The 21,811-nt window shown below is 41.5% G+C and overlaps 3 protein-coding genes across 3 annotated transcripts; all 3 read left to right on the top strand.

Annotated features, from left to right (window-relative positions):
• The first annotated feature begins 220 nt into the window (after positions 1-220).
• Positions 221-8,042, top strand: LOC113065312 (lymphocyte antigen 75-like). Its single transcript, XM_026236544.1, has 9 exons — positions 221-485; positions 571-703; positions 1,567-1,675; positions 2,014-2,155; positions 4,759-4,809; positions 4,894-4,932; positions 5,095-5,499; positions 5,802-6,155; positions 7,399-8,042. Exons 1-9 carry the CDS (start codon positions 221-223, stop codon positions 7,764-7,766), a joined length of 1,866 nt encoding a protein of 621 aa, XP_026092329.1. The 3' UTR covers positions 7,767-8,042.
• Positions 8,043-13,903: 5,861 nt separating this feature from the next.
• LOC113065311 (L-selectin-like) lies at positions 13,904-15,154 on the top strand. The gene is made up of 3 exons (XM_026236543.1): positions 13,904-13,914; positions 14,520-14,558; positions 14,739-15,154. The coding sequence occupies exons 2-3, from the start codon at positions 14,522-14,524 to the stop codon at positions 15,152-15,154; spliced, it is 453 nt and encodes a 150-aa protein (XP_026092328.1). The 5' UTR covers positions 13,904-13,914; positions 14,520-14,521.
• A 146-nt stretch (positions 15,155-15,300) lies between these two features.
• LOC113065310 (C-type mannose receptor 2-like) lies at positions 15,301-16,903 on the top strand. The gene is made up of 2 exons (XM_026236542.1): positions 15,301-15,670; positions 15,920-16,903. The coding sequence occupies exons 1-2, from the start codon at positions 15,301-15,303 to the stop codon at positions 16,279-16,281; spliced, it is 732 nt and encodes a 243-aa protein (XP_026092327.1). The 3' UTR covers positions 16,282-16,903.
• Positions 16,904-21,811: the final 4,908 nt, after the last annotated feature.

The raw sequence follows: 21,811 nt of genomic DNA, 5'->3' as shown, positions 1-21,811 counted from the left end.
TTTCCAAAGACACCAAAATTATGTTTGTAACACACTGAAGTAGGAAACTCTTACAATTATAAGTTTGGTAGAGCACTTTCAGCTGTGAGTCCTATAATTGGGGGTTGCTGGCTAACAGGTAAATGGACGTTTTGCTCAGACCACATCAAGCCTACACCGCGGCTTACCTGGACAATGTTATTATCCACTTGGAGAGCTGGAGGATGCACCTGGGGCATCTATGGAGGGCATTGACGGAGCTCCGGTGGGCTGGCCTGACCCCAAGCAGTGTCACCTCGGCCTCACCGAAGCCAAGTACCTGGGCTACAAGATTGGTAGAGGGCTCATCATGCCCCGGGAGAAGAAGTTTGAGGTGGTGAAGAAGTTCCTACATCCCACAAACAAGACCCAGGTACGAGCATTCTTGGGGTTGGTGGGCTACTACCGCTGCTTTCTCCTCTATAGTCTGCACCCTGTCAGACCTAATCAGGAAAGGGCAACCAGAGGCAATAGTCTGGACCCTTGAAACAGAAGCCGCATTCCAGACACTGAAAACGGCCCAGACGTCCTCCCCCATCTTACACTCCCCAGACTTCGGCTGCCCCTTCACCCTATATACCGACACCTACGGCACCGGCTTAGGAGCAGTTCTCTCTCAGCTCCGGGATGGAGAAGAGCACCCCGTGGTCTATATCAGTAGGAAACTCTCACCCGCAGAAACCAGGTATGCGCTGCTGGAGAAAAAAAAGTCGTGGGGAAGTCGTGGCCTAATGGTTAGAGGGTTGGACTCCCAATCGAAGGGTTGTGAGTTCTAGTCTCGGGCTGGACGGAATTGTGGGTGGGGGGAGTGCATGAGCAGCTCTCTCTCCACCTTCAATACCACGACTTAGGTGTCCTTGAGCAAGGCATCGAACCCCCAACCCCCAACTGCTCCCCTGGCGCCGCAGCATAAATGGCTGCCCACTGCTCTGGGTGTGTGCTCACAGTGTGTGTGTGTGTGTTCACTGCTCTGTGTGTGCATTTCGGATGGGTTAAATGCAGAGCACAAATTCTGAGTATGGGTCACCATACTTGGCTGAATGTCACTTCACTTTCAGAAGGAGGCCCTGGCAATGAAGTAGGCAGTGAATTCAACCTGGAGTTGAATTACTAACTCTGGGGCCACCGGTTCACCCACGTTATGGATTAGGCCCGCTCCAGTGTATTTCCCAGGTAAAAGACACAAACACCCGGGTGACCAGGTGGTTCCTAGCCTTCCAGGACTTCTGTTTCCAAGTGCTACATCGGGCCTGGGCCAACCACGGGAATGCGGATGGATGCTCCCTGGGCTGGTCCAGATGGGCAGGTCTTGCAGGTAACATCAAATTTCCCTTCCATAATACCCCCGCAAAAAGTTGTGTGTTTCCCCACAGAACCAGGGCAACGCCTGGGGGGTGGGGGGCGATCAAACAATCATTACACCAGTGCGTGATGAGTGGAGCTCGTCCCCACCGGCTACAAAAGCCAGAGGAAGAGGCTTCCAAGGCAAGTTGCACCGAAACTCCAGGAGACACCAACGAATGTCTTTGTTTGTCTGCTCATTCACAGACTCAGACGGCACCCCAGGAGAGTGACATTCACCACAGAACTGCACCCCACATGCACAGAGTGGAAGCCTGCACCAGTCACCCTCCGGGGCACTTACCAGCTGTACAGGGTGTGTGTTCTCATTCACCCTGCGACAAGCATGCAATGATTAATCCTATAATATATCAAAAAACAAACCAACAAAAAAACTAAAAATGGTGCTTCTGAGAACAACTGAGAAAGTTAGTTCCAAAAGAGTGACCAGTGGGAAGACTGAGTCTGGAGCCCTGAATTGCCCACCTCCCTGTCAATGATCAAGCATCCTCTCAGCGCCTGCGTGCAAAATCCTCTGGCAGCACCTCTGCTCACAGCACTATAACATTAATTCTGGGGAATGTTTTGAAATTCTAGTGAAGGAAAAATCATACTTTTTCTGTTGTCTCTTCTTTTAAAAAAATTGAAATATAGGGAGTGATGAGTGGTGCAGGACCAGGAGCCGTGGGAATGGGGGACTCCCATCGGCTGCCCCAAACCTGGACAGCCATCACCATCCACTGGGCGTGGCGTCCACTGAGGGCTATCCAGTGCTGCCGCCAGGCAATGTGGAAAAGTTCACTCAGCTGGTGGAGGGCTGAGCGGCAGTGTGTTTGGGAGCCGGAACAATTTTTTTTCTTTTCTCCCCTCTCTCATCTCTGTTGCTCCTCATCCTTCAGTCTCCTTTCATCTTGCTTCGTTTGTCTGTCCTTACCCCCAGGTACCCACGCCCACCGTGACCAGTTCCCCCGGATGGGGAGGGGGGAGAAGAGCGCAGTGTCGGGAGTACACCCCGGCCTGCGAGGGGCGATGGGGGTATGTGATGATTGGAGCAGGGCCAAGAGCCTTGGGAATGGAGTGAGGCCGGTAGAGTTAGTTGGAAATGAGCGACACCTGCTACACTCACCAGTCTCGAGTCCCACGGACGAGATCGTAAGGATACAAAAGAGGAGCTACGACAGTGAAGGATGACCAGGCTTGGATTTTCTTTTGTGTTCTGGTTTAGTTTGTGTGCAGCAGTTGGCCATTTTGTGTTTATTTTATTGTTAAAGTTTTATTTGAATGTCCGCCAGTTCCCGCCTCCTTCTTCCCGTGACTACTAAGGTTTTTTATATTGGTACATAGCGCTTGAACAATTTTGCACTAAAAATGATGAAAACTTACTTCTGCTAATGTGCAGCTTGTTACAAAACCGAGTTCTGATTGGCCAATCACGTTATTCGTGACTTATCTCAAGAAGATCATTTTAACATTTAATTTCCATCATAAGTTTTACATAATACAATTTATTAAATCAAAGGGAATGGTGATGGGGGAAGGTTGTTTTACTGATGGGATGCTTTTTGCCATTTATTTCAACCAGGGGATGCCATCCACTCACATCCCCCCTCAATTTGAGCCCTGCAGGCGATAACAGCTCTAGATCTCACCCCAGCCTCGGTTTTTCAGCCAGTGACCGGTGCACTCTGTTGGACTCTGGGATCCTCCAGGACTCCATCCCTAAACACTTGTGCGAGTAGCTCAGAGAAGACAGACAGCCAAGGTCATTCTATGGATTCAGGTAACCCAATAATTCTTATATTATTACACCAACTACGAGACTCAAGGTCCAAGAGTTTAGCAAGCACAGGTAGTTTCTAAGGTGAGCATGCACTCATCCTGCAAACAGTGACTTTAAAATCTGCAGAGAAAGCAGCCCGGTGATCCTCCAGAAGGATAACGATAGCTGCCATGCTAACATCTTTGCTGTCATCTCCGGAAAGATGCCACAATTTTCTGTTTCTTTTTTGCCTTGTTTTGCTGATTTAGCTTTCATAATTCGATACTGATATGTGCACACCAAATATTTGGCAGTGAAAAGGAAATAAGTTGTGGGATTTTAAGGAAGATATAGATTTAAAAAAGTTGCAAGAGCGAGACTCAACGCCTGTCTACACCATTTTACCAAACCAGAAGTCTCAGGTTTAGTTATTTTAGTACAAGAAGTTAAATTAAACAGAACTAAGGAATGTTGACTTGTCAGCTAGGTAGAATAATAGTTTAATTTGATTATTTTTATATATATATATCTGTTTCCAAGAAGAGCTTTTTTAATCAGGCAAAACACTGATGATTTAGCATATTTTACCTGAAAATCGCTCCTGGTTTCCTGGTTCGATCATGTTTTTTTTTAACATCATCATCATTTTGAGGAAGAACGGCACACATTCAAATTCTGTCCTGAAGAATCCCTCTGTCCTGTATCTGATTATTCATCCCTGAGAAACACTGGGACATTCATGACTATCAGCTGCATAAAAACAAGAAGAACAATATGTAAATTAACAGGGAAATAATTTTAATGTCACACACACACAGACACACGGTTGACTTTGGGCAATAAAGCAGGAAACACCGCTCTGAATAAAGACCTAAACACAGAAGGGAGTTTTTCTGTCCAGGAAAAGCAAAGCTGGGAGGAGCAGAAGAGGAGAAATGATCGTGATATCAGTCTGTCCTGATAAAAGAAGAAACACAGTCGCTCCTGAATCACAGCATCTACAGGTAAGAAACTCTGAGATCATGATTACTGATAGTTTAACTTCACATTGATTATGATCTGACTGATTTAACGGTGTTCATATTTTATTATACTCAGCTGATCACAGGTTAACTAGTGAATGTCTGGATTTTGCACATTTTGTCTGTTGCTATCTGAACTTTTTCTGTTTAATTATATACAGCTTCTTTGAGAACATTTAAGAGAAAATAAACACAAAAATAAATCAACTTAAAAATAAACTTCATATACATCGATTGATACAAAGATTTCCTCACAATTAATTTCCCAATAAAACAAGTGTATCTTATGTTAAAATTATTATGTAAAAAAAAAAAAAAAAGTACAATTTAGTATTAAAAATTGTGTTTCCAGTAGTGTACTTACAGCAGCAGTGCAACACTCGATCTCACTGAGAGAGTTTGATTCTGGAGCTTTTAACAGCAGAAATGTGCCGCATAAAACAATAGACTGAAATAAATATTATAATTCTTAATGGTAAAAGACTAAATATCCTACGGTAAATACTTGTTAATTGGTTAAGAGTAAGTTAATATACAGTGACAAAATGTTGTAAATCTAATTTTTTGTCATTTTACAGTACTTTTCTTGTTAACTATATCACTTTATCTGTGTTTAAGGTGGTTGTCAGTGTTTGATAAAGGCAAAAACAGATTTTAGTACTTCAGCAGGTTGGTATATTAACATTATATGAGTTAATGAAATATTTACTTTGACTGTAAATTTAACTTAAATGATTTGTGTTTTTCTCTCAGAAATGGAGAGAATCACATGTATGTCTCTTCTGCTCACAGGTGAGTGAGTGCTTGACTAGTTCTAGTGTTGATAGTTAGTGTTAGTGCTGCTGACCGTGTTCAAGTGTGTTTGAATGAGTGTGTAATGTGTGTGTTGTTGAGGAGATACTCCACTACTGTACTAGCACTTCTTGTCTTGAATGTGAATGTGTCTCTCCTCAGCTGTGGTCAGTTCTTCTGCACGAGCTCCGCGTCAGTATCACTTTGTGAATCAGAACCTGAGCTGGACTGAAGCTCAGAGTTACTGCAGAGAGAAATACACAGATCTGGTCACTATCAGTGACATACAAGAACAGAATGACATTGAACAGGCCATAAAGAGAGTGAACAGCAATGCTGACCGTGTCTGGATTGGACTGAAGAACACAGACTCATGGATATGGTCTCTGAGTGACCCTGCCTTCTACAGAGAACACGAGTCTCAGTACAGGAACTGGGATAAAACTACAGGAAAACCACAACCAAATGGAGATGGAGACTGTATTTACATGGATTGTGTGAATGATCATAAAGGACAGTGGCATGATGTAGACTGTAGTACAACAAGGCCTTTCATCTGCTATAATGGTGAGTTCAGCTGTATGTTTAATAACTAATGAACTCTGAGCTATTACTGAACCAAACTGAAAACAACTTGAAACAATCTGTATTTTGTATAATGTGCTACAAACTCTCAGCGAAATGTGCTAAAAGACCATATTAAGTATTTTTACATCCAGTAGTAATATTTTTTTTTTTTTTTGACTGATGAATAACAATTAAATGTGGGGATTTGTCTCTTTGTTCTTGCTAAATGAAAACAGAAAGTTTTTTATTTTATGTTTCAATTCTCTACATCAATTTCAGACAAATGTCTTTCTGTTTTAAAGGCAGCAGTAAAGGATTCATCATTGTACAGGAGAAAAAGAGCTGGACTGAAGCTCAGAAATACTGCAGAGAGAGACACACAGATCTGGCCAGCGTGAGGAATCATACTGAGAATGAACAGATTCAGAAGATCATAGACCAAAACAAAACTTCAGGTGATCAAGATAAACGAGTCTGGATCGGTCTGCACAGACTCTGGGTTTGGTCAGATAACAGCACCTCCACATTCACACACTGGAAATCTAATAGACCCGCATCCAGAAACACTAATCACGATGACTGTGCATTGATTGATCGCCAAGGAATATGGACAGATGAGGAGTGTTCAGAAAAGCATCCCTTTGTGTGTTATGATGGTGAGTGATCAATCCTCTGAGCTGCTGTACGTCTACATGTCAAACTACAGAAACTCTCTCATTATTACAGAAGAAGTTCAACGAACACACTATAACTTCACGTGTGTTCCTGTTATTATAGATTATATATTATAGATATAATGTGCTGTTCGATCATCACTTTCTCTCCTTCATGTTGTTCCAATCCTTTAAGGCTTCAGTTAATCTTCAAAACACAAATGAAAATATTTTTTACAGAAACCTGAGAGATTTAAAAATCCAATATACCAAAACATATAAGATTCAAACACATTATAAAGGAGAATCCATGTGAATCAAGAGTTTTAAGTTGAATAATGACATTATTGAATCAGACAGTAGAGCAGTGAATACCTGATTTTAACTTGTTTGTGATTGATTAACTTTACACAGTTATTGAACCAAACTGAATCAACACTGAACTGGGCCGGGTTTCCCGATAACGATTGATCTTAGTGCTTAAAGTTTTCTACGAGTCATTTTACGATTGTTCGTTATTGTTTCACGTGCATTTCCCAAAAATGCACTTAACACATTTGCATGTAGCTGTGCTTTTAGTGCTACTCAGGAGTCGCTGTCCGTTTGTCAAGTGCTGAAATGTCACCTTATAGAATGGCTCGTAATTGTAGTACACAAACGTTTATTGATGTTAACCTAATGCTGCGTTCCAGACAGACAACTTGGATACAACTATAATACAATACAATATCATATTATATAATACTATATTATAGTGTATAATATTATACTTTACATAATAATATATAATATACTTTATATACAGTATAGAGAGAGAGAGAGAGACGTTATTTGTGGGTCCAATAAAAGTCATTGACGTTATTAATAATAATTAATGATATTATCATTAATAATATCTTCATGATTTTCATCTCTGTTTTGAAGATTAACGGAAGTCTTAGAGGTCTGGAACCTCATGAGAAAAACTTTTCATTTTTAGGTGAACTATTGCTTAAAAATATATATGGTCCAAGTAAGTTTTCTCATTGTCATTTAGTTTTTCCTGATGTACTAAAATAACTAAAACTAAAAACATAATAATAATTAAGTATATATAAATATATATAAATTAATAAAAAAAAAAAAATCAAAATATTGATAAAAACTATATTAATATCTCAATAATACTAAAAAAGCACTGGCTCCTGTATTTCACAGTTAAATGTTTTGTAACCTGATTTTCTTGCTGATCTGTTTGTGTTTCCAGATAATCTGGTTCTGGTCCGAGAGAATAAGACGTGGACTGAAGCTCTGAGACGCTGCAGAAACATGGACATGGACCTGGTGTCGGTGGATTCGGATCAGATGCAGCGATGGGTGAAGATCTTGTTGATGAAAGTGAGTGCCTCCTCTGATCACGTGTGGCTGGGTCTGCATCACTCCTGGACACTAGGAATCTGGTACTGGGTCAACGGTCAGACCGTGTGCTACGATCAGTGGGCTTCTGATTATGACATCGGACTGGACGAATGTGATCAGACGGTGAGATCCGGAGCCATTCGGACCCGTGATAATCACTGGATCAGCCTTCCTGAAACTGAAGAAATCAACTTCATCTGCATCAAGTACATGTGATCCAGATTACACAGATTACTAATATTCATACATATAAAATATACATATAAAATGCCAATAATACAATTACTGGTTACTTTTCATTGATGACAAATTAACAAAACAATAGTAAGTTGTACAAGTAAAAATTTCAGGCCATTTGGGCTCAATTCAAGTAAAATGGGGTGGTGTTGGGGCAGTGGACAAGACACATGCCTTTGGTGTGAGAGACCTGGGTTTGAATCCACTGTGAGACACCAATGTGTCCCTGAGCAAGACACTTAACCCCTAGTTGCTAAAGAGGCGTGAGACCTCTGACATATATAGCAATTGTAAGTCGCTTTGGATAAAAGCATCAACAAAATGAATAAATGTCAATCAATTCAACTCCAGTTAATCTGTAAAGCAATTTTTCCTAATATATGTTGTTTCAAAGCAGCTTCACAGAAAATGTATATTGCATTGTTAGATTTAGGAAGTTTTCTGTTCTCAGACCCAAATGATCTCCATTTAAAGTCTTTTCATGTCTATTTAAACTTCTGTCATGTTTCTGTCTATTTAAGCTTCTCTCATGGGGACAAATATTTACTGTGTTGCTTCATCATTGTGTTTTATTACGTAATATTAAGTACTAAGCACTTACATTTATTTTTCTGGTTATTTTTCTGGAACTGATATGTGCCGCAAACTCCATCTAAAAAAAAATCTTCTGTATTTTATGCTCTGTTTCCTGAAGAGTTCCTAAATGGACAATATATGGAAGATGCTTTTATGTTTGTGTCATGTTTATTTTGGTTTCCATGGACTTTTAGTTTGCATCTCGTTGTTTCCTGTGGTTCCTTGGTCGTCATGGTTTCTAAGTGAAGGTTTCTCTCATTTGTCACCATAGTTACTGATTATGTTGCTCAGCTGCGTCTCATTAATCTCTTTCATTACTCTGTTTTTATATTCCTCTCACTTGGCATTATTTACTGTTAACATTTTTGACTCAATGACAAAAGTGTGTGTGATGTTGATTAGTATAAAACCATCTACAATTAATACATGTAAGCATAAATGTATAAACGTAATGGTATTATATAATGATAATAAATATTGATTAAATGACTTAATTGAGTATTTGCATTATATTTGAACATCAGCAGAAGCATTTAAATGAAGTGATGAAGGTTATAATGTGATAAAAAAAAATGTGCTTATTTATACATGATACTAATGCAATTGTTGCAAATTACAGGAACATACACACACACACACACACAGCAAAACTTTAACGCTGCTAAAATAAAAATTAAAAAGTTGGAATTAAATCGAGCGCAGCGTTAGTTCAGTCAGGCCACGGAGGCTTAGGCTGTGACCAGCTGATGGGGTCAGCTGTCAAATGGTTCCCATCACTACTATTCTCCAAATAGACACAGGACATATATACGTGGCACTACTGCTCGCTAAGTATGGTCAAATGGCACGCAAACTTTCCTCCTTCCCAATTATAAACATGAGCATATTACCGTGCACATTCTCGTTGTCTCCTCTTTGTTTCAGATCACGAAGGCTTAAGTCCCAGCTGGCATAGACCCCACTGCTGAGAGACACTCATCCTCATAACCAAGCTATAGGACAGATGTCCCACTGCCACATCTACTTGATTACCACTGTAAAAAAAAAAAAAGTTGGGATACTGTACAAATTGTGAATAAAAACAGAATGTAGTGATGTGGAAGTTTCACGTTTCAATATTTTATTCAGAATACAACATAGATGACATATCAAATGTTTAAACTGAGAAAATGTATAATTTCTAAGGAAAAAATAAGTTGTTTTTCATAATTTCATGTCATCAGCACATCTCAAAAAAGTTGGGACAAGGCCACGTTTACCACTGTGTGGCATCCTCTCTTCTTTTTATAACAGTCTGCAAACGTCTTGGGACGGAGGAGACAAGTTGATCAAGTTTAGGGACAGAAGTGTTGTCTCATTCTTGTCTAATACAGGCTTCTAGCTGCTCAACTGTCTTAGGTCTTTGTCCCATCTTCCTCTTTATGATGCACCAAATGTTTTCTATGGGGGGAAAATCTGGACTGTAAGCTGGATTACATTTCAGTAACCGAATCCTTCTTCTACACAGCCATGATGTTGTAATTGATGCAGTATATGGCCTGGCATTGTCATGCTGGAAAATGCAAGGTCTTCCCTGAAAGAGACGAAGTCTGGATGGGAGCATATGTTGTTCTAGAACTTGGATATACTTTTCAGCATTGATGGTGCCTTTCCAGATGTGTAAGCTGCCCATGCCACATGTACTCATTTAACCCCATACCATATTTTTTGCAGCATCATGTTGGAATTGGTGATCCTCTGCCAGACAGGAAACACCAACTCAGGCGAACAATCCAAGGCACTAACACTGGCGGCAGGAACATCCAAACAACAGGAACTAGAGGACACTGAACAGAGTGAGACAGCAGAGAACCAGTAACAACGTTCTGACAATGAGCAAGACAAACAGGACTATTTGTAGACCCACAGAACAAGACGCACCTGCCGCTGATCTGATCACTCGTCAGTAACAGCTGACGCTGATAGACAATCAAACCAGAGCAGTAACACCAAATGAGCAGATGAACCTGCGAACCGTGAGAACAAAACACTGATGATTTTGCATATTTGACCTGAAAAGCACTCCTGATTTCCTGGTTCACTTGTGTGTGTTTTACTGTCAACAGCAGACTTTTGAGGAAGAATGGCACACATTCAAATTCTGTCCTGAAGATCGGTTCGTATCTGATTAGTCACCACAGAGGAACACTGGGATATTTATGACTATTTTTGCATAATAAAAATGACATGAATATGCAAATTAAACAAGGAAAAAACACAGACAAGAGACACTGGAGATAAACAGACGGGGAATACAAAAATAGTATATCAAATATAAAAATATGTTTTTATTAAACAATTATTTAAAAAAATACTAAAAATATACTTCTGCTCTATCAGACATCAGCAGACTCTCTTTCACGTCTCATCGAAGTCTCGACTTTACCTAAGATGTCCCCAGAGACATAAAAACTGATATTGCGCAGTCATCAGCTGTTTTTATTTAGAGCTAGTTATTAATGCTATAACCTATTGAAAGTGCCCCCTGGGGGTGTTAAAAGCGGTCTTCCAATCATCTTTGATGAAGGTCCAACTTTGTAAAAGGCTCCCTGCAGTCTCTCGAAAGCTGAAGACATAAAAGGCAAGGGATAGGTGTTCCTTACCGTGATGTTTTTCAGTCCTCGATAATCAAGAAAAGGACACGGGGTACCATCCTTCTTACCGACAAAGAAACTCGCTGCTGCAGAAGAGGAAGGGCGGATGAGTTTGGGTGATAGAGAATAATAAATATATTTCTCCATGGCCTCCCTCTCCGGCGCGGAAAGGGAGTAGAACTTGCCCTTAGGGGGATACATACCTGGCAATAACTCGATGGGACAGTCATAAAAACGATGCGGAGGAAGAGAAGCAGCCGGGGACGTACTGAACACTCCCTTCAGGTCGAAGTACTCCCCGGGCATGTTAGACAGGTCCGTTTGTTCCTCCTGCAACAAAGAATAAGACACAGAAGAACAATCAGACACATAACAAGACACATAACAATTCTCACTCCAAGACATGATAGTGTTCTGCTGCCAGTTTATGTGAGGGTTATGTAGTGTGAGCCAGAGGTGCCACAAAACCACCAGAGCCCCAGCAGAGTCAATGAGGAGGAACGGAATATCCTCTACGTGGTTGCCTGACATGACAAGACTCACCGGTCTGGTATAGTGTGTGACGGAGGACAGGAGTTGATCATCCAGAGCATTGACAGCGATGGGATGTATGATGGGAAGGATGGGAATCCCGAGTCTTCTGGCCAGGCTTCGGTCCATGAAGTTCCAATCCACCCCGGAGTCCACCAAGGCGTCGCACTGATGATGAGAGGTGGCCCACTGTAGTCTGACCGGGAGGAGCGTAGATTCTCGGGAGGATTCACACAAGGAAATGCCACCCATCAGTAACCTCCCTGCTACTGTCGGGCCCTGACTTTTACCGGGCACTGTACCACGAAATGACCCGCTGCTCCACAATATAAGCACATTCCCTGCGCTCTTCTGCGCTCCTTCTGCTCCCGGGAGAAGTGAGCTCTGCCCACCTGCATGGGTTCGGGATCGAGTGAGGTACCGACCATATTGGATAGAGGGGCGATGGAACGAGTCTCCTTGTCCGGAACCCGGTCTCTCTGTATCAGACAATTTTGACGCTGCAGCCGTGCGTCCACTTGAATGGCCAGGTCAATCAACCCATCCAGTGTTTTAGGTCCAGAGTGTATATCTTGTTCTGGATACGGTCGTTCAACCCATGCAGAAACATGTCCCACTGCGCTTCATTGTTCCAGCTACACTCCGCTGCCAGCATCCGAAACTCGAAACTCGGAGTAGTGCTGTTGTGCTACCGTAGATCCGCCAACAATCTGGCCGCCTCTCTGCCAGACACCCCATGGTCAAACACTTTCCTAAGTTCATTACTAAAGGTTTGGAATGAATCCAGACACCGATATCGCTGTTCCCATACTGCTGTTCCCCACAGTGCCACTCGTCCAGACAGCAGCGTAATGACAAACGCCACTTTGGACTCCTCAGTAAGAAATGATGACGGCTACAGAGCAAAGAACAGTGAACACTCAAATAGGCATCACAGAGTTGGGGCTCACCCGAATAAGCAGCAGGAGGTGGCAGGCGTTCAGTGTTGCTGGTAGGTAAGCTGGTGGGTGGAACTGCGGGTGATGGTGTGGGCACATGGACAGGCTCGACTCTCAGATGTTGCAGCTGGTTGGTAAGATCAGAACCGCTCGACCGGTTGCCGTAATCTGTTCATCCTGATGATCAAACCGACCGTCGTTCTTCTTTAAAATCGCTGGATCCATGACAGTTCAGATCGTTATGTCAGGGACAGAAACACTGGATCCAGCTGCGAATGAACAAGGTATTTATTAAATACTCAAGATAACAAACAAGGCCAGATAGAAGATACAAGTCTCTGGTCGGCAGGTGTTCCTTGGCAGTGCAGGGATTGCAGTGGACAGAATCCTAACAGGAACTGAAACAGGAAACTACAATGTCGAAACGCCAACTCAGATGTTTCCCCTGAGAAATAAAAAACGATATTGCACAGACATCAGATGTTTTTATTTAGAGCTAGTTATTAATGCTATAACCTAATCTACAGACTAACCCTAACAGAAATGTTTTCTTATTTTATGAAGGATTTTGGATGTCTCCAAAATAAGACTGTCAAATTTAACTCACTTATAGGTACAAATTCAAGACAGCACAGGTGAATAGAGCACAAAGAGCACCAGAATTTTTATTATAGGTGGGCCTCCAGAAAACTGGATGGGCCAGTTAAAATCAGACCCCCCAAAAAAAATTCCAACATTCACCAACGTCATTCATGGATGAACCACTAGAATGAAAATCCCTCACTATAGGCCTGGGCCCAATGGTAGCACCGCGGCTGGAATAGAGTAAAACTTTTAAATAATATATATATATATATATATATAATATATATATACAATAAGAATTGCAGATTTTTATTACAAGTTTTCTTAAATCAAATGTTTAAACATGAAAATAAACTGTCAAAATAAATATCCACTGATTTACATATATTTTTTACATTTTCCAGATGGGATTCTGGATTTCTCTTTTTATCGCTCCATAAATCAGAAAATACTGTCAATGTCAACTGACAGAAAACAAATATTTTCACCATATTTTCAGGAGTAAAATGTTACATAAATCAGTGTGAATGAAATATGAACAAACCCCTCTATACACACCTTCAGAATACAGAAAGGAATTAAACTCTCAGTTTTGGTTTGTGTAAGAGATGCTGAAGTGGAGAAAAAACTTTTAAAGATATGAATTTGAAATCTACAGACGCAAATAAACAAAGTGCAATGAATGAAACACTTGAAAGTGTATTTTAGATATTCAGGCAACAGAGGAGGAAATAAACCTGATACACCACAGAAGGGAGTTTTTCTGTCCAGGAAATTGAAAGCTGGGAGGAGCAGAAAGAGACGTTGACTGATATCAGTCTGTGACACAAACACACAATCACTCCTGAAGCACAGCATCTACAGGTAAGAAACTCTGAGTTAAGATGTGATTAGCAGTGGTGCTTATATAACATTATACCAAACTAATAACTGTTTTACTGCTAAATGTTTGTGTGGTTTTTGGAAAACAATGTAATAAAAATGCATTTACAGTAAAACATTTACTACAATACTGCAATATCTGATCTCAATGTCTGTATGTGCCGCATAAAACAGTACACTGTAAAAACTGATTATAATTTCACAAATACAACACAACAAACAACAAATACAAAAATCTTAAACTGGTTATTGGTATGTTCCCTTAATGTACAGTGAAAACTGTTATAAATCCAACATGACATTTCTTGTCATTTTACAGTACTTTTCTTGTTAACTATATCACTTTATCTGTGTTTAAGGTGGTTGTCAGTATATTATAAAGGTTAAAACAGAATTTAGTACTTCAACAGGTTGGTATATTAACATTATGTCAGTTAATGAAATACTTTGCATGTAAGTGTTAACTTCTTGTGTGTATTTATAGCTGAAGTAGAGTCTAATAAGCAATGATAAAGTAGAAATGGCATGATCTGATGTTCTGGATCTGGTCAGATGTTTCTTGAGACTGATTTGTGTTTTTCTCTCAGAAATGGAGAGAATCACATGTATGTCTCTTCTGCTCACAGGTGAGTGAGTGCTTGACTAGTTCTAGTGTTGATAGTTAGTGTTAGTGCTGCTGACCGTGTTCAAGTGTGTTTGAATGAGTGTGTAATGTGTGTGTTGTTGAGGAGATTGAGTAAAATACTAAGATTCTCCACTACTGTACTAGCACTTCTTGTCTTGAATGTGAATGTGTCTCTCCTCAGCTGTGGTCAGTTCTTCTGCACGAGCTCCGCGTCAGTATCACTTTGTGAATCAGAACCTGAACTGGACTGAAGCTCAGAGTTACTGCAGAGAGAAATACACAGATCTGGTCACTATCAGTGACATACAAGAACAGAATGACATTGAACAGGCCATAAAGAGAGTGAACAGCAATGCTGACCGTGTCTGGATTGGACTGAAGAACTCATGGATATGGTCTCTGGGTGACCCTGCCTTCTACACAGAACAGTACAGGAACTGGGGATCCGACCAACCAGGAGGAGATGGAGACTGTGTTTACATGAACTGTGGGAATGGACAGAATTGTGTGAATAATCATAAAGGACAGTGGCATGATGTAGACTGTAGTAAAATAATGCCTTTCATCTGCTATAATGGTGAGTTCAGCTGTAAGTGATCATAAAACTCAGAAATGAGCTCAAATCATACTGTTTTCATGTCCAATAATAATACGCTCTTTTTGTTTTTTGGTAAATGAGAGCAGAAATAAGAAATGTATTTTCCTTTTTTAATTAAATTCCATTAGGAACATGATTCACTCAAATGTCTTTCTGTTTTAAAGGCAGCAGTAAAGGATTCATCCCTGGACAAGGAGAAAAGAATTGGACTGAAGCTCAGAAATACTGCAGAGAGAGTCACACAGATCTGGCCAGCGTGAGGAATCAGACTGAGAATGAACAGATTCAGAAGATCATAGACCAAAACATACCTTCACATAATCAAGATAATCAAGTCTGGATCGGTCTGCACAGACTCTGGGTTTGGTCAGATAACAGCACCTCCACATTCACACACTGGAAACCTAATAATAATAACAACAATCGTAAGAACTGCACATTGATTGTTATCAGAGATGAAGGACGATGGAAAGATGAGGAGTGTTCAGAAAAGCATCCCTTTGTGTGTTATGATGGTGAGTAGATCAATCCTCTGAGCTGCTGTACGTCTACATGTCAGTGTATTGTACTGTAATGTCAAACTTTGGTAGTTTATGTTGTCTCACCGTTGGCATCATCTGAGCTCCTCTGAGGGGTTGGCGTCATCTCCTCTCAGGACTTTGTAAGGGCTGGATCCAGACTGAAGCTTGAGTAAATCCTAGTTGGGCAGAAACAGAGATCCTGATTGTATCCTGATTTTCTTGCTCATCTTCTTGTGTTTCCAGATAATCTGGTTCTGGTCCGAGAGAATAAGACGTGGACTGAAGCTCTGAGACGCTGCAGAAACATGGACATGGACCTGGTGTCGGTGGATTCGGAGCAGATGCAGCAGCGGGTGATGAATGTGACCTCGAGCGCTCTCTCTGATCACGTGTGGCTGGGTCTGCGTCACTCCTGCACAGTGGGGATCTGGTTCTGGGTCAAAGGTCAGACCGTGTGCTACGATCAGTGGGCTTCTGATTATGACATCGGACTGGACGAATGTGATCAGACGGTGAGATCTGGAGCCATTCGGACCCATGATAATCACTGGATCAGCCTTCCTGAAACTGAAGAAATCAACTTCATCTGCACCAAGTACATGTGATCCAGATTACACAATCAGATTACTAACATGAAGCACTTGTGATGAGATTATATAATATTTAAAATGCCCATAATCAGATACCTGTTAATTATTGATTTTATTGATTACATATTCAGACAATGGCAGTAAATTGTTAATGTGATCATAAAAAAGTACTCAGAATACATTACTAATAATCTGTAATCTAATAGATTGTTACTAAATAAAGTTTTCGTCATGTATTTTGGAATCCTTAATGGACTAAAATGAGTCAAAAAAACAGATTCAGTCAAGCCATTTGGACTCAAATGATTCAATTCAATTGACTGAGCAAAGTGACATTCAGCCAAGTACAAACTCAGTGCACAACACAACTGCATTTAACCCATCCAAAGAACACACACAAACCATGAACACACACCTGGGGAGCAGTTGGGGGCTCAGTGCACTTCCCCCTCAATGGAATTCAATTCAATTCCAGTTTATTTGCTTTTTCACAATCAATATTATTTCAAAGCAGAAAATTTATATTTCATTGTTACAATTGGGAAGTTTCTTGTAATATGACTCAAATTATCTCCATTTAAAGTCTTTTCATGTCAATTTGAACTTCTATAATGTTTTCACTTGTTTAAGTTCAGTTATATGATTCAGTTTCATGACTCATGAGGTGATGGATACAAATATTTACTGTTTCCTTTCATTTTGCATTACTGATTTTGTTTGTTTGTTTAGTACATTTTATTTACTACTTAAATTTACTTTTATTGAATCAATGGCCTAAGCAAACTCCATCTAAAATTACTTAGACACATTTATATGTAATCATAATACATGCCACTGAATAAAAACTATTCTGTATTTTAACTTGTGCTTTTGCTTGTTTCATACAGAGTTCCTTAATGGAAACTGTGATGCAAAATACTTAAGATAGAATTACATGTCAGATCATATTTCACTGCTTTTGCATTTTTCCCTTCATATGGACAGAATATGAAAGCATTAAAATATTATTCTTCCTCCTATCTCATATGTTTTCCATCACCATTTGCATTTAGGGACTTTCCTAATCCAGCTTTCTAGCTTTAAATAATAATCCAGCTTGCTTTAAATAAAAATAATTAGCAAAGAATGCATGCAAACATAATCAGATAAATGTAATATTAAAATAATGCTTATTCATATTCCAATATTGCGGCAAATTACACTATCTACAAATATATACAATAAAACACAAAAAAATGAATGAATAATGAAAAATTACATGTTTGACTTGACATTTGTGCATATAATTATACAAATAACCGCCTGTATGTAAATATATTTCTGATTGTCAGTGATTTTCGTCATTGTTGAATTTCTGTACATTCATGATTCATTCTATTATCTTTTCCTGACAAAATAAAGCTTTGCATGAAATCACATTTGACACTGATGTAATCTTGTGGGAACCTGATCTCTTATCTCTCTCATTAATTCTGAATGTACATGAGGAAGATGAACGAATCAGACTGGATTTGGTGTGGTTTTGGAGAAACTGGGTGTAGTCTGGAGGGATCTTAAACTCTAAAAAGTTCATATTATAGTCCAGTCTGGAGAGAACAAGAGCTTGGTCAAGAAGATGGGTGGCTTGCTCTGACAGGAAGGGTCTAATCTTCCTAATGTTGTATAAGGCAAACCTGCAGGACCAGGTTGTTGTAGAAATATGGTCTGTGAAGCTTAACTGATGATCCATCACAACTCCTAGGTTTCTGGCTGTCCTCAAAGGAGTAATGGTTGAAGAACCCAGCTGTATAGAGAAGTTGTGATGAAGCAATGGGTTAGCTGGAATCACCAGGAGTTCTGTCTTCGTAAGGTTAAGCTGAAGATCATGGTCATTCATCCAGCTAGAAATGTCACTCAGACAGGCTAAAATGTGAGCAGCTACCATCAGGTCATCTAGGTTGGAATGAGAAGTAGAATTGAGTGTCATCAGCATAGCAGTGATAAGAAAGCCATGCTTCTGAATGACAGATCCTAATGATGTCATGTAGATTGAGAAAAGAAGTTGTCCAAGTACTGAGCCGTGAGGAACTCCAGTAGCAAGTTGTTGTGACTTAGAAACATTACCCCTCCAAGACACACTGAAGGATCTGTCAGAGAGGTAGGACTTAACCCACAGGAGAGCGGTTCCAGAGATGCCCATCTTTCTGATGGTGGACAGGAGAATCTGGTGATTAACGATGTCAAAACCTGCAGACAGGTCCAGTGAGATGATTACTGAGGATTTTGAAGTTGCTTTTGCCAGTCGCAGGGCTTCAGTAACCGAGAGCAGAGCAGTCTCAGTTGAGTGGCCACTTTTGAAGCCAGATTAGTTGCTGTCAAGGAGGTTATTCTGTACAAGGAACATAGAAAGCTGGTTGAACACATGTGTCTTTGCAATGAATGGACGAAGGCATACCGGTCTGTAGTTTTCTAGAAGTGCTGGATTTAGAGATGGTTTCTTAAGCAGTGGACTTACCCGAGTAAGTGAAGGTATGACTGAAGAAGAAATTGCTTGAAGGAGGTGAGTGGGGATCGGATCAAGTGCACAAGTAGTAGGATGATTGGACAGGATGAGTTTGGAAACATCCATCTCTGAGAGTGGGGAGAAGGAGGAGAGAGAGTGTGCATTGGTCGTTGTGAAGTTATCCCCAGTCTTCGGTGTGGAGAATTGGTCACTGATGGTTCTTGTCTTATTTGTGAAGAAAACTGCAAAGTCGTCAGCTGTAAGAGTTGATAGAGAAGAAGGTAGAGGTGGATTAAGAAGAGAAGAGAAAGTTTTTGTCATGATCCTGGTTTCTTCTCCTCTTTCTCTGTCTCCCTCTTGTGGTCACATACTGACTCACATTATCACGCACACACATCCACTCCTCCGCTCATTATCGCTTTCAGCTGTTTCCCCCTTTCATTCCCTTCTCCTCACCTGTCCCCTCTTTTGCCCTTGATTGTCTCTTCTTCTTATTCCCTCTTTCTAGCCCTGTCTTGTTGTCGGATTATTCAATGACCTCTCGTGAGAAACGTCTGTTCTCTAGTCCTGTCTTGTCTGTGAAATCCTTATTTCTACTGTGAGTTATACTGCCATTGGACTGTGTATTATCCAGCTGTGCCTGTTTGCAGAGTACCTGTTCAGTGCCTGCCCTTGGCTGTTCACTCTGCCTGCTGTCTTCACTGTTTCAGACTGGCTGTATGCATCTCGGGGTCCCTGCCTCTGTCCTCGTGGAAGTTTATGTAGATTTTCTTAGATCCAATTGTCTGACAATTTCTGTTCTGGCTCTGATTGAAGCCTGTGATTTATGTTCCAATTAATCAGTGAAGACATTTCCTTTAACAGTTCCACCACTACCATCATGAGACCACTGGGAGGCAGAGATGGACTGCATCTTCAAGTTTTCTCTTTTTAAGGAGGAGATGATCCAAGTCTTTGACCGGTCCGCACATGGTGACGAAGCATCCCACCTCCTATCCGCCTTGCACCAGGGGAAGAGGTCAGTCACAGATTTTCAATTGAGTTTCGAACCCTGGCCACATCGAGTGGATGGAACGGCCCGGCTCTAATCGCCCATTTTCTTGAGGGCCTGAACTCTGACATTAAGGATGAGGTCTTTGTCTGAGAGGTTCTTGACAGTTTCGACTCCCTTGTCGAGCTGGCTCTCCTTGTCGAAAGACGCCTCGACATGCGACGAAGGGCTCGCAGAATGGAGGCTTCGTTACTTTCCGCTTCCGCAGCGACCCACTGCCATCTGCTGCTGATCCTGAGCCGATGCAGCTAGGGGCGCTTCGTATATCCACATGGGAACGCCAATGCAGGATTATGAATCACCTTTGCATGTACTGTGTTGCCGCTGATCATTTTGTCTCTAGGTGCCCAGTAAAAGCCAGCGCTTTTCAGTTGGTTGAGGGTTACTGGTGAGCGCTACATCATGGGTCTCTCCGTCTAAGTCCTGTACTGCCCTTCCCGTACACCTCCGCTGGCCGGGATCATCAGTTTCCTGCTCTGCATTGCTTGATTCGGGGATGGAGGGGAACTTCGTTGACGAGACTTGGGCTTTGGAACAAGGTATTCCCCTCTTAGATTTACAAGACTCCACCCTCATCGCTCGTATGACTGCAGTATAGACCTTGTCCCAGGTACAACGCCCCCACTCCCCCAGGGTAGACTACACTTATTATCCGATCCCAAACGGGAGGTGCTCGAAAAAAATACCTATCTGACTCGCTCAACACCGTTACCATCGTTCCTTCCTCGTCTCCAGCGGGATACGTTTTTTTCTTTATTAAAAAGAAAGATGGCTCCCTGCGTCCCTGCATAGACTATAGGGGTTTAAATGATATCACTCTCAAGAATCGTTATCCATTACCACTGATGTCATCTGTCTTTGAAGTCTTGCAGGGAGCTAAGATTTTCATAAAGCTCGATTTACGCAACGTCTATCACTTAGTGCGTATCAAGGAGGGGGATGAATGGAAGACCGCGTTTAACACGCCCCTAGGGCACTTTGAAAACCGGGTCTTCCTTTCGGATTGGTAAACGCCCCCACGGTCTTTCAAGCCTTAGTCAATGATGTCCTACGGGACATGCTCAACGTCTTTGTGTTCGTCTACCTCGACGACATTTTGATCTTTTCGCCATCACTCCAGGTGCACGTCCAACATGTGCGTCGTGTCCTTCAGCGGCTACTGGAAAATCGGAGGTTGATAACCGAGAAATGTTCTTTCCATGCCCCCTTAGTTATGTTCCTAGGTTCAGTCATCTCGGCAGAGGGGATTAGTATGGACCCAGCTAAGGTCCAGGCAGTTACTGATTGGCCCGTGCCCGACTCCCGCCTCGCGCAACAACGTTTTCTCGGGTTTGAAAATTTTTATCATCATTTTATACTAAATTTCAGTCCTCTTACAGCTCTGACCTCAGTCAAGTCCCAGTTTAGGTGGTCAGAATCTGTGCAGACTGCGTTTGACGTTCTAAAGTCTCGTTTTACTACCGCGCCTATCCTTCTTACACCTGACTTCTCTAAACAATTTATAGTCAAGGTCGATGCCTCTGAAGTAGGGGCATCGCGAACTACTCGCCATCCATCTAGCGTTAGGCGAATGGTGACAGTGGCTAGAGGGAGCTCCCGTTCCTTTTATTGTCTGGACAGATCACCGAAACCTAGAATATATCCACAAGGCCAAGAGACTAAACGCTCGTCAAGCCCGCTGGGCTCTATTCTTTACCCGTTTCTATTTTACCATCTCGTATCGTCCGGGTACCAAAAACGTCAAGCCTGACGCGCTATCTCATCTTTTTGACTCCTCTTCGTCTTCTGAGCCTGAGGAGATTATTCCCCCGGGTCATGTTGTTGGCATGACCGTCTGGGGAATAGAGATGCTGGTTAAGCGTTCTTTTTCTCATGTCATAGTCCCGCGCAACTGTCCTAAGGGGCTCCTTTTTGTTCCTGTATCTGTGCGTCGAGCTGTCCTTCAAATGGGGACACACCTCTAAACTGACAGCCCATCCTGGTGTCCGGGGCACCCTCACTTTTATCCGTCA

The sequence above is a fragment of the Carassius auratus genome, chromosome 48 (assembly GCF_003368295.1).
Source record: "Carassius auratus strain Wakin chromosome 48, ASM336829v1, whole genome shotgun sequence".
NCBI classification, from domain to species: domain Eukaryota; kingdom Metazoa; phylum Chordata; class Actinopteri; order Cypriniformes; family Cyprinidae; genus Carassius; species Carassius auratus.
Note: the sequence above shows the minus strand (reverse complement) of the source record. Positions and strands in the feature narration are given on the sequence as shown.

Bases quoted from the DNA above. Each gene is read 5' to 3' on its own strand.
- LOC113065312 (XM_026236544.1), top strand. From the start codon at position 221: ATGGAGGGCATTGACGGAGCTCCGGTGGGCTGGCCTGACCCCAAGCAG. The intron at 486-570 runs GCAATAGTCTGG...TACACTCCCCAG, and splicing joins TCAGGAAAGGGCAACCAGAG to ACTTCGGCTGCCCCTTCACC. The intron at 4,810-4,893 runs GTTGGTATATTA...TTTTTCTCTCAG, and splicing joins AGATTTTAGTACTTCAGCAG to AAATGGAGAGAATCACATGT.
- LOC113065311 (XM_026236543.1), top strand. From the start codon at position 14,522: ATGGAGAGAATCACATGTATGTCTCTTCTGCTCACAG. The intron at 14,559-14,738 runs GTGAGTGAGTGC...GTCTCTCCTCAG, and splicing joins TATGTCTCTTCTGCTCACAG to CTGTGGTCAGTTCTTCTGCA.
- LOC113065310 (XM_026236542.1), top strand. From the start codon at position 15,301: ATGTCTTTCTGTTTTAAAGGCAGCAGTAAAGGATTCATCCCTGGACAA. The intron at 15,671-15,919 runs GTGAGTAGATCA...TTGTGTTTCCAG, and splicing joins TCCCTTTGTGTGTTATGATG to ATAATCTGGTTCTGGTCCGA.